The sequence below is a fragment of the Thalassophryne amazonica genome, chromosome 12, assembly GCF_902500255.1.
Source record: "Thalassophryne amazonica chromosome 12, fThaAma1.1, whole genome shotgun sequence".
In the NCBI taxonomy this organism is placed as follows: Eukaryota; Metazoa; Chordata; class Actinopteri; order Batrachoidiformes; family Batrachoididae; genus Thalassophryne; species Thalassophryne amazonica.
In genome coordinates this window covers 24709127-24722216 of record NC_047114.1, presented here as the reverse complement: position 1 = coordinate 24722216, position 13090 = coordinate 24709127, and the positions used below count along the sequence as shown (strand labels likewise).

Here is a 13090-nt window from a genome sequence, read left to right as displayed (position 1 = left end):
TCCTCGAGAGCTACCTTCCTGACACTCTTAGTTGTCTAACTGCTCCAACACACCTGAATCCAATGAAAGACTCGTTAGCAGACTTTTAATGAGCCTTTCATTGGATTCAGGTGTGTTGGAGCAGAGACACAACTAAGAGTGTCAGGAAGGTAGCTCTCGAGGACCGAACTTGGCCACCCCTGCTCAAGATGAAGGCAAATCTGTCTTGGTGGATTAGAAGCCATCTACAAAAGCAGACACATGCATCTCATGCAAACACCCACACCACTACCACCACCACAGCGTATACACATATGTGCAGAAACCATGTGCAAAACCTATACTGACATAAATTAAAAGTCTTGTAGTACATAATATTCACCTTTAATCACACACTCATGCATTGATTCAGTCTAGATGAGGGATGCAGGTGGACTATGAGGTGCCTTTTCCTTCATCTGAAATTGAGAAAACATGCATCTCATGCAAACACCAACACTACTACAGTATCTACACATGCAGAAACAAACTGCAGTGACATGCAATGATAAACTGGCAACTGGCTAACCATACTATGTACATTATCACAAAGAAAGTGTCCTGAAATAGTAATTGGTATAATATATATATATATATATATATATATATATATATGAATAGAATTGAGATGACAATGAAATGCAATATGGCAACATCAGTGTAATTCAGCGTTAAATAACATAGATGATGTATGTAATATCAGACTGATAATATTAACAATGAAATTATAGAGAGAAGTAGCAATACATATATGATACATATTTGAAATATAGAGCTTTTTCCCTTCCTTTATATCCACTGAAGTTGTTATTCTTCTATTTTTAATACGCTTCAAGAACTGCCAATATAGAAACCCCTCAGCGCCTTTGGTGTTTTGCCCGGTGGCCATTGTGATATGCAAATTAAGGGGTACTGGACATTTTATAGAGCAATGAAAGTCACAGATTTGAAGTCAGCACTATAACATTTCTTGAAATGTCCATTTTGGCATCATTTCCCTAAGTTTAGATGGATTTAGGTTTATTTCTGTAAAAATATAGTCTCATAAGAGGAGGAAATCTGAGAGGCGACAGTACCACACTTCAAATCAATATTGTGAATTCGTGTCTACCTTTACAGTTGTAAGAGTTACATTTTTGAATTCTCACAATTTTCTGCATAAGAAACAACCATTGAACCTTTTGTGCTCGAAAACAAATAAAACCCCCACAGCTCTGGGACTACATTTACTGTAGCGTGTGAGCCAGACAAACATGTTTCTGTAGCCTTCCACGGATTTGTGATTCAAGACAATCCTGTCTCGGAGGTCTACAGACAATTCCTTTGACTTCATGCTTGGTTTGTGATGTGACATGCACTGTCAACTGTGGGACCTTCTATGTAGTCAGATGTGTGCCTTTCCAAACCATGTCCAATCAACTGAATTTACCCCAGGTGGACTCCAGTTAAGCTGTAGAAACATCTCAAGGATGATCAGTGGAAACAGGATGCACTTTCATGGCAAAGGCTGTGAGTACTTATGTACATGTGATTTATTTTTTATTTTTAATAAATTTGCAAAAATCTAAAAAAAAAAAAAAATTCAAATAGTCATTATGGGGTATTGTGTGTAGAATTTTGAAGAAAAATGAATTTCATACATTTTGAAATAAGGCAGTAACATCATATATATATATATATATATATATATATATATATATATATATATATATATAAATTTATTTTTTATAACAGAAAATGAAAGACAGGAAAAGGAGGAAGAACATCAGACACGTGCAGCTGAGGTCAGCCAAGCTGGGATTTGAACTTTGGGGTGCTATTAACCTCATTCTGCAGCCTTGATTCTCATCTTCTGTGGTGTTGTCAGATTAATAATTACCTGTAGGGAAATATCCAATTAAATGCATGTTACCATGGCAACTGTGCTCTCTATAAGAAAAGGGTGCACGTGCTGCTGCATGTGTGCAGGGATCTGACCGGTTTGGTCAGTTACAGCTTCAGTGAGAATGTGGGTCTTGGACATGGGAACAATAAGCCTAAACTGGGACATCAATGTGTAACGAACACGTTTAACGCATGTTTTCACCCAACCCGACTGTAAAACTCTGAACTCAACAGCAGACGAAATCTGACCTGTATGAACAGAAAGCAGGTGATCGGTTCATACATTTATTCATTATCATGTACAAATTCTGGTGGTACAAAGCTGTTGTAAGACTCCAGTGCTCACCCTCCTGTTGTCTATATTGCAGTAAAAAAAAAAAAGAAAAAGAAATACCGCGATGATTAAGAGTCAAGAGGTACTTTGGCAAAATATAAATTATGTTAAGAAGGCAAGCAGACATCGTGAGCAATGCAATGTGAAGGGAGAATACAGCACAAAAAAATTCTGCGAGATGCTCCCACCGACACATTAAAAAGAATATAAAGTCATAAAAATATTTTATTTAAACAACATGCTTAAAAGAAGCGGAGCGAGTAAAACCCCTGGGTTTCTTCGTTAAACAGCATGGTGCAGACTCAGTATAAAGTGATAATGAAAGTCTGTGTGACCGGCTGTGTGTGAGAAATAAACAGCACGTCTGTCATACGCACACAAGGTCGTAAATATGTGGCATCCATGAACTGTAACCCACTTCCTCCCACTCCTTCAAGTCAATAAAATGGGGGGGGGAGGGGGGGAAACAACACCATAACTTTTGGCAAAAAAAATTCATCACTGTTCCAGAGCCGGGGGATGTGGGTGAGCAACGAGTCAACATGATACAGCCTTCAAACGTTTCTCCGTACATCTCTGTCTTTGTTCAGCTTCAACACGCTCTGTGCTCATAAACCACACAACAGACTGTACTTGGGGGAGTGCACGGAGGGGAAAGGGTGTGCGAGCTAGCAACGGAACCCGAGAGAAATGGCAAAAGAAAAACATTGGATGGTTGGTGGATGCGCTGTGGGTGTCTCGCCAACAGGGTGGCAGCGCAGCAGTTTGGTAAAGTGGGTACAGATGTGTGCCGAGCTGAAGGGCTAAAGAGGGAAAGAGTGGAAACCGGACTTCACGCCTCTCCACTGTCTCATTTCAGAGGTATTGTTGTAGAAAATACAGGAGCATTATCTCGTAGTGCTCTCCAGATTCAGGGCAGCGGATACTGTGTCGCTCGTTTGGATAGACCTGCAAAACGGAGAACAGTGAAACTGGTTAGACTTAACACGCCACGCTCATTACAGGTTCAGCTGACAACGTTACAAATCATATGTGCTTCACTTCAGGTCAGGGAACGTGTGCGGATGCCAAGCGTCACCACTTCCAGCACACCACAGAACCTCGAGTCCTGGACAGCAACCACTAGTGGTGTAATGTATCATATTCATTTTGATGCAATTGTGGTAACATTTCAGTCTGAGTGGAAGAACTGCAGGTGGTGCACGCTCCAGTGTGTGTGTGTGTGTGTGTGTGTGTGTGTGCGCGCACAGCCTGTGTCGGAATCTTACAACTGTTTGTCAGAATCCTACAGAAAATCCATTAGAAAAGCCATTCCAAGGACCTTTTGATGTCTGTACCATGTACAATTCACTTGACATTCCATTTTAACTGTCCTTATGGATGTAGGCTTAGGTGACCTTGTTGGCAAGGAGGGGTCTCCTGACCTCAACTCTGTGGACAATACTGTGATCTTTGCAGGAACCTGTGGTATCTGAGTTTACAACTGTCTCGACGCACTTCTGGATCAAACCACAGAAAATCTTTCAAGAAATGAAAGTTGAGGACAAAGTGTCCATCTTCTCGTCTCTGTACAGCCTTAAGATGGGTGAACTGAGCACCACGCTCAAAGTGCATGACTAGCCACAGTGGCTGAAAGTCCACAGCTCCAAAAATGAGTATTCCAGTATTTCAGAGCTGAATTAATTCAGATTAGTGAGTAGGATTCATGTATTTATCCTGAAAGGGTTATAAATAGTATTATTGTACTCCTCTATCCAGAAAGTATAGACATCCTCATCAGTGTGAAAAAGAATTTGAAGTTATAAACTTAGATCAGCTTTGCTCCATTGTTGTTTTTTTTTTTTTTTTGTTTTTTTTTAAGTTTTTGATAATTTTGACAGAGTATTTTTTTATTCATGATACCCTTCACATTGCAATATAATGTAACAACTATTTTATCTTAAAATATTATGTAATACTTTGGACACCTTTTCACTCAGGACTGCAGGCAGCACGTCCCTCTTTTCAATATTCAAGTTCTTTTTAAAAACAGAAAGCAAAATAGTTATTTATTTACTAGTGAGTTGTAAAATGAGTCGATCTGTAGCTCAAAAAATCATATCTGTTCCGAACTGTGGCTTCTGTGATCCGTGACAACCCTAGCAACCACCCCAACAGACAACTAGAACGACTCCATCCCCACCTCTCCATAGTCACTATCTATCTGCCACAGCCAGGTGAAATGTGGGTGCGTCCTTGGTCTTATCCAGGTGCTGAGATCCTCAACACCGAGGCACGTGTGCTGGATCATGTGCAGAGAAATGCAACACTTGTCCAAAATGTCATGGCTGATGTTCCCTCATCATGCAAGAGACACTCATCTAAGTCTCCCTAAGTAACCATTTGTTTGACACAGTCATTCCAGCCATACCCAGGGATAGAACGAGACTGAGACATGTAGTCATCACCACGTTCTCCAACCATACAGTAAGACAGGAAGCACCAAGACTCTAAAGAATAGGACCTTCATGTTCCTAAAAAGATAACAGCATTATCAAACACTTACTTAAGTGACCTCATGACTTCATAAGCTCTTCCCAGGAATCTCTTGATCTCAAAGGTTTGAACACACTCTATACCAGGGGTGGGCAACTTGTTCCAAAAAGGGCCAAGAGGGTGCAGGTTTTCTTTGCAGCCACTGATTCCGCCAGGTGATTTCACTGATTAATATCACTTTGAGCAGATGAAATCACCTGGTGGAATCAGTGGCTGCAAATAAAACCTGCACCCTCTTGGCCCTTTCTGGAACAAGTTGCCCACCCCTGCTCTATACAAACTTGACTGGTACTGTATATTTCCAGTAATTTGCAAAAGTAAAAGCACAGGCAGGAGAAACATTCATATTTCATCATGTAGAACATTGATCTCGAACTCAAACTGCCCCCTTCTTTGTCTACTTAGGACCACATGAAACACTTGCATACAAGATACAACAGTGTTACAGTCTACCGTCTACATTTTATTTGACTTCTTCATGATGCTAAACATTATCACAAACATGGCCATGGTTCTGCTGACAGAATTTACTAAGATTATGATTGTTGGGGGGTCAACAGCGCAGTGGCTTATTGGTTAGCATGTTGCCTCACTGTGAGAAGGTCCTGACTTCACTTCCCACCTGGTCCTTTCTGCATGTTCTCCCCATGTTTGTGTACGTTTTTCCTCCTGGTGCTCCGGCTTCCTCCCACTTCAAAAGACATTCAGATTAGGTGGATTGAAAACTTTAAATCGACTTTTGGTATGAATGTGTTTGTCTATATGTGGGCCTGCGACAGACTGGCGGCCTGTCCAGGTTGTATCTCGCCTCTCGTCCAAAGACAGCTTGGACAGGCTCCTGCTACAGATCAAATCAAATCAATTTTATTTATATAGCGCCAAATCACAACGAACAGTTGCCCCAAGGCGCTTTATATTGTAAGGCAAAAGCCATACAATAATTACAGAAAAACCCCAACGGTCAAAACGACCCCCTGTGAGCAAGCACTTGGCAACAGTGGGAAGGAAAAACTCCCTTTTTTCCTTTTAAGGAAGAAACCTCCAACAGAACCAGGCTCTGGGAGGAGCAGTCTTCTGCTGGGACTGGTTGGGGCTGAGGGGAGAGAATCAGGAAAAAGACATGCTGTGGAAGAGAGCAGATCAATCACTAATGATTAAATGCAGAGTGGTGCATACAGAGCAAAAAGAGAAAGAAACACTCAGTGCATCATGGGAACCCCCCAGCAGTCTACGTCTATAGCAGCATAACTAAGGGATGGTTCAGGGTCACCTGATCCAGCCCTAACTATAAGCTTTAGCAAAAAGGAAAGTTTTAAGCCTAATCTTAAAAGTAGAGAGGGTGTCTGTCTCCCTGATCCGAATTGGGAGCTGGTTCCACAGGAGAGGAGCCTGAAAGCTGAAGGCTCTGCCTCCCATTCTACTCATAAAAACCCTAGGAACTACAAGTAAGCCTGCAGTCTGACAACAAAGCGCTCTATTGGGGTGATATGGTACTATGAGGTCCCTAAGATAAGATGGGACCTGATTATTCAAAACCTTATAAGTAAGAAGAAGAATTTTAAATTCTATTCTAGAATTAACAGGAAGCCAATGAAGAGAGGCCAATATGGGTGAAATATGCTCTCTCCTTCTAGTCCCTGTCAGTACTCTAGCCGCAGCATTTTTGAATTAACTGAAGGCTTTTCAGGGAACTTTTAGGACAACCTGATAATAATGAATTATAATAGTCCAGCCTAGAAGAAATAAATGCATGAATTAGTTTTTCAGCATCACTCTGAGACAAGACCTTTCTAATTTTAGAGATATTGCGCAAATGCAAAAAAGCAGTCCTACATATTTGCTTAATATGCGCATTGAAGGACATATCCTGATCAAAAATGACTCCAAGATTTCTCACAGTATTACTAGAGGTCAGGGTAATGCCATCCAGAGTAGGGATCTGGTTAGACACCATGTTTCTAAGATTTGTGGGGCCAAGTACAATAACTTCAGTTTTAGCTGAATTTAAAAGCAGGAAATTAGAGGTCATCCATGTCTTTATGTCTGTAAGACATTCCTGCAGTTTAACTAATTGGTGTGTGTCCTCTGGCTTCATGGATAGATAAAGCTGGGTATCATCTGCGTAACAATGAAAATTTAAGCAATGCTTTCTAATAATACTGCCTAAGGGAAGCATGTATAAAGTGAATAAAATTGGTCCTAGCACAGAACCTTGTGGAACTCCATAATTAACCTTAGTCTGTGAAGAAGACTCCCCATTTACATGAACAAATTGTAATCTATTAGATAAATATGATTCAAACCACCGCAGCGCAGTGCCTTTAATACCTATGACCATTAACTGGAATAAGCAGGTATAGAGAATGATTAATTGAGTGGGTAGGCATGAAAATTCAGTAAGGTATATCTTATATATTATATTCCAATTCTAAGGTGGAACTATGCTAGTATATAAAGGTATATCTAAATATCTAAAAAGGAAGAGTAAAATAGGAAAGTAGAAAAGAGTAGTGTAGAGCCACTTAGGTGCCTGGTCTTGAGAATCAGGGATGGTAGGTTAAAAAGCTTTTTTTTATCCCATGGGAACTCTCCCTATCCACCCAAGCAGCTGTAGAAAAATGTGTTTGATTTGGTTGACTGAACTGCTCACAGAGACACCTGGATAATTCTTGAAACTCCCAACAAGTTGCTGTACATCATAACCAGCCTGTACGGAGACACGGTGAGCAGTGTGCAGAGCGGTGGCATCATCTCAAACTGAATTCTGGCTGCTTCTCTGTTCAGTGCCTGCATTGGACAGGGTGTTAGGCAGGGTGGTGGAGACCAGTGGCTTAGTTGACCTTGTAGGCAAGGAGGGGTCTCCTGACCTCAACTCTGTGGACAATACTGTGATCTTTGCAGACTTGATGAGGAACCTGTGGTGTCTGAGTTTACAACTGTCTTACATCAAAACTAAGTTCAAATCCTCCTCAAATCAGATAATCACTAAGGGCCCTTCGGCAAGGTCCAAAATCTCCAAATTTCTCCCGGTGTGCAGTTTAGACGTGTTTGTGTGTGTTTATAATGCGTGCCCCCCCAATGGAAGGCTGCACAGTCACTATCGTTAAATGCGGAATCAAAACATGTCTTCTCACTTTGCTAAGGTTGCATGTGGCTGAAATAAATATGTCCCACAACCAACCAACCAACCAAATTTGTTGTAGGCTGGAGGACCGCCTACAGTCTCTGATGCAGTTTAATGTCTTGCTCACATGTCCACATTGCGCAAGCTAACAAACAGTGTGTCCATGTGGTTAGGCTGGAACACGTCATAAGTAAAGTAGTTTGTCAACCACACAGATATCAAAGACCAACACCACCTTCCTTGTGATGAGTTCACTCTGAAGGTTTACCCATTTGCCATGACACTCTTCTGCAGGACACTCCAGGAAAAAAGTCACAATCAGGGCCGTGTTAAATTATAAATAAAAAGACATGCTGCGGACGTCAACCTGGTGGTACATACAAATTCTTATCATTGCGATAACGAAGTTTAAATACAAATCATTTTGAACAGTCAACAAGAGTAAACAGCCACTAAAAAAAAAATCATTTGGAAGACTAACCTGAAGCTGGTAGGGTTTCCCAGCACGGATTATCTGTGACACAAGGAAATTGGTGTGGAAAAAGTGCACATTCTCATCTAGAAATCCATGGAGAATCAGCAGGCGATTGGGCCTGGAAATGATAAGGTTCAGGCACTTCACATGATATTTGAGTTAACAACCTAAACAGCATTTCACAATCTGAAAACGTAAAAGAGTGAACAAATCTGCCTCCAGTCACTATATCATAAAAATGAGGTGAGGGACACAAAAGGTCACACTCATAAAAATAATGCAGCTGCAGGGCTTCAACTATTTGCTGAGAGCTGGTGTGCACGATCGTGTTTGTCTTCAGTATCTAAAAGCATTGCTCCAACATGCCCTTTCTAAAGCCTCAGGGCTTCATCAGACTGTAAACACTGAGGCATGACTTTGCCTCCCAACTCAAATTTTCCACTCTGACAGCGTTAACAGCCGCACAGAAGAAATCAGAAGAACATACTAGACACATTTCAAAGTTTAGAACAAATAAATTCCTTTCTAACCAGCTCAACTAAGACAACTGACAATGACATGTTGACCTACTTCACTAAGTGTGCATACTCACTCGCTGGGTAACTTGTCCACGTGCAGCGCCACAGACCCTTCCTCGTAGCCCTGCTGGTTGTTCTCAGGCACATCCATGTATCGCTCTGTGTAGCCCGTGTCGTAGGCCATCCACACGGTCACCGGAGCACCCGCGATAGCCAACTGTCAAGACACGCACAAGCAGGTCACAAGAAACAGACTTCAACCAAAGTCTACGTACGATTACTGCGGGTTGGTGGCGTTTTCGTAAAACAAGATGGCTTCCTGAAAAATGTTTAAATAATTTCAAACTGTGACATCACTGCTCAAATGGACAGTTTTTGCTAGTGAGACAATAAAACACAAACTGTAAACCCTTCTAGAGTATACAACACTGTCCAACACTGACACCATGTGGCTCTTATGATAACTACACCACAGCTTCAGGTTTGATGCTTCTTGGTATTCTGCAGGGATAAAAAAAAAAAAAACTTATAAGCATAAAAGCTGATTCAGAACTATTTCTTAAATCAATGATGCTGATTTAATTTGCTAGTAAGATCACAGTATTCAGTGGTAGAAGGTGTAGTGTCGGCAAGATGAAACAACTACTAACCTTGAACACATTGGGACGCTGAATGAGGCCCATGAGAGAGAGGAAGCCTCCGTAAGACCAGCCGTGGATGGCAACACGACTCAAATCCACAAAGTTAAACTTCTCTGCCACATAATGAAGCCCCTCCACCTGGTCTTCAATCTCCACTTGGCCCTGAGGAGATGCAAAAAAAAAACAAAACAAAAAAAAAAACAACTTTCTTAAAAATCGATGCCTCGATGAGCAGAAAAATGGCAGCTTTCACATGCGGCCACTGGCTTTGTGATGTAAATAAATAAACTGCTGTCAATGCTGTGACTAACGTTAGCTACGGAAGTAAAGCAGAATAAATGCGTGGTGCCACCCAAAGCTGTGAGGGTACGAAAGGTTTACTTGCAGCACAACGTCAAATTAAAAGAAAGTGACACTGCATGTTACAAAAAGTATTTTGTTGACAGTGCTTCAGGGAATTTTAACATGAACTCTGCTCACGCCAGGAGCCCTATAACAGAGTGATGCCCATCCAAGTAAGTTTTGTGCCCCAAAAATTCACAAGCTTCATTATATTAAATTACATTAAATACTTTCAACACAAACTAGAAGCACTCAGAGTGCAAACCTCCGCCAAGGCCATGGAGTCACTTACGCCATAACATCTACACGCAGTGGAATCATTGAACCTAAAAAAGTCTAACAATAATGTCTGCTCAGTAGTAAAAAAAAAGGTTTCATCTGCTGTGACTGGATAGCATGTATCCTTAGCGCTTGGCATCACAGTTTATTGCAATCTGCACCTTTCCCAGAAGCTACTGTCATCTGAGCACTGATATTGATATTGCATGTGCTTATAGACAAAACAAATAGACAAAATTCAATTTATTATTCAACTAAACTGCAAATATATGAATTTTTTTTTAACATTTATGAAACACTTCTCTAAACAAGGCCATAGGGTCACTGACCCTAAAGAGATTCCCTCCTTGGCACAGTGATCTATTCAACAATTCAGTGTTACAACCAAAACTATGATACATACACTTTTCTTTCCTTTATATTTGACATCCTTGACCATGAAAACATACCACTAGAACTTGGAATCACTTTTATGTCTTTATTAGTTCAAAAGTTATTGTATAAAAACGATTTTTCAGTAATGGCGGTTTTCTTCTGGATCTAGCTCCATCAAATCTGATGACACCTTACTGAATCAGTACAGATTCAGCTACAATTTGGTGTTAGTTGTGCATCTCTAGCTTCATTTGTCACCTCTGACACATTTTCTATTTTCCCTATGTTTTTGCATATTCTGGATCACCAGATCCGGAATCCGGATCCGATCATCACCAAACCTTGTTGTTTGATAGAACATTTGACTATGTTGCACCATATTTTTTTTCAAGCCTTTCTGCCTCGTTTTTGTGGAGTCAGAAACTAGAATGTCAAAATTCCCCCTATCCCGCAATGGTGAAGAATCCTTTAAAAAATTCCTGGATCCGGATCATGATCTGGATCACCACTAAAATTTAATCACTTGTTCCTCTTGTCATTTCCAACCACTCCACAAAATTTCATCAAAATCCATTCAAAACCTTTTGAGTTATCCTACTGACAAACAGACAGACAAACAAACAAACGCTACCGAAAACATAACCTCCTTGGCGGAGGTAATTAATAAATAATTTAATCATTAAAACAAATTTAACATAAAACTCTAAGACAAAAATACATTTAATAAATTTATGATCTTGGGGCATCATGCTCACCGTGAGTGAGAGTAGGGGCCCCGAGTCAGATGAGTGCTCGCACACTGCGCACAGATTCACAGCGAGTTGTCACTGCTGGTCAACACAGTGACTGTTCTTTCAAATATCTGTAATCATGTGATGTGTATGATTAATTCTCCTAACAGATCATTTATGAAGTCTGTGCTCCAGGTTTTCCATCAAGTGAAATTTCTGTGTAATTTTATTAAGTGATGTTTGCTCACTGTTATTCCACGGTTCATGAAGCACCACACAGAAAACCCAATCCACCAAAACACGTGACCTAAGGCACATCTGTTACCTTCAGCTCATTCCGGCTTCAACCTACCAAACTAATCTGTTTGAAATGGATCATCAGTTTTGACACTAGAGCAGGTTAAAAAAAAAAAAAAAAAAAAAAAAAAAAAAAAAAAAAAAAAAAAATCAATGGAAAACTAAAGAGACAGAATGTCTCATGTCTGATGTGAACTGAAAAATACACTGGATTTTTGGCAATGTGGACAATGTCAAGCAAAACAGAGTGGTGAAACTGCATTACATAAGGTACAACCACATTATGGCTAATTTGGGCTCATAAAGTTTACCTGTGTTGAAGGTTTTTTTTTATTATATATTATATGTAACAAACATTTCTCTTATTTGTGGGACAGAGAACATGTGCGCACAGAGAGCCACTCTTCCTGGTCAATTTTCACACTGCCTGCCCCCCCCCACCCACCCACCCACCCCCCCCCCCCACACACACACACACACACACACACACACACACACACTGTGATCCCATTCAGTCATAAGGAAAAGTAGCTCATTGTGACAATAATTTATTAAGCTATACACGCATAACATTCATTCATTTTTCTAAACCCACATATTCCAATCAAGGGCCACAGGAGGCCTGGAGCCTATCCCAGCAGCCATAGGATGAGAGGCAAGGTACACCCTGGACAGGACACCGGTCTATTGCAGGGCCACATACAGACAAACACATTCACGCTCCCACCTACTGTCAATTCAGCGTCACCAGTCAATCTAAGGTGGAAGTCTTTGGAAGTGAGAGGAAGCTGGAGCACCGGGAGGGAACCCAGGCGAACATGCAAACTACACACAGAAAGGACCAGACGGGAAGCAATCTAATGACCTTCTTGCTGTGAGGCAACAGTGCTACCACTAAGCCGCCGTGCATGCTCAACACAGCTGGTAAAAAGTGCCCAACTATGAAAAACCCTGTACCCCCTTGCTTGTCTGGTCTAGTGCCGGTTTGGCGTGAACTGCTTTCTGGATAAACCTCTTGTTAAAGTGGAGCTGGTTTGGTTTTATATGAGGAGGAGTGGTAAAGTAAAAAAAAAATTACTCATCGTCAGTGATTTTAGTCCCATCTGAATGGACTGCACGTTCTCATGTCAGCATAGAAAAAAAGCACAGGGGCCTGGTAATTTTCTTTCTTTTTCTTTCAATAGTGATAGAGGTGTACAACCCCTGGCAAAAATTATGGAATCACCGGCCTCGGAGGATGTTCATTCAGTTGTTTAATTTTGTAGAAAAAAAAGCAGATCACAGACATGACACAAAACTAAAGTCATTTCAAATGGCAACTTTCTGGCTTTAAGAAACACTATAAGAAAGCAGGAAAAAAAAAAAACTGTGGCAGTCAGTAACGGTTACTTTTTTAGACCAAGCAGAGGGAAAAAAATACGGAATCACTCAATTCCGAGGAAAAAATTATGGAATCATGAAAAACAAAAGAACGCTCCAACACATCACTAGTATTTTGTTGCACCACCTCTGGCTTTTATAACAGCTTGCAGTCTCT

General features: G+C 40.8%; 1 protein-coding gene across 2 annotated transcripts in view; it reads right to left on the bottom strand.

The window, feature by feature from the left end:
* Nucleotides 1-2167: 2167 nt before the first annotated feature.
* Nucleotides 2168-13090, bottom strand: part of dpp9 (dipeptidyl-peptidase 9) — a 60178-nt gene continuing 49255 nt past the window's right edge. For both annotated transcript variants that reach the window (XM_034183005.1, XM_034183006.1), the window contains exons 18-21: nt 9539-9691; nt 8963-9105; nt 8377-8488; nt 2168-3184 (exon numbers count right to left, since the gene is read on the bottom strand). In XM_034183005.1, the coding sequence (XP_034038896.1) occupies nt 3092-3184; nt 8377-8488; nt 8963-9105; nt 9539-9691 (501 nt within the window). In that variant the 3' untranslated portion in view covers nt 2168-3091. The remainder of the gene's footprint in view (nt 3185-8376; nt 8489-8962; nt 9106-9538; nt 9692-13090) is intronic.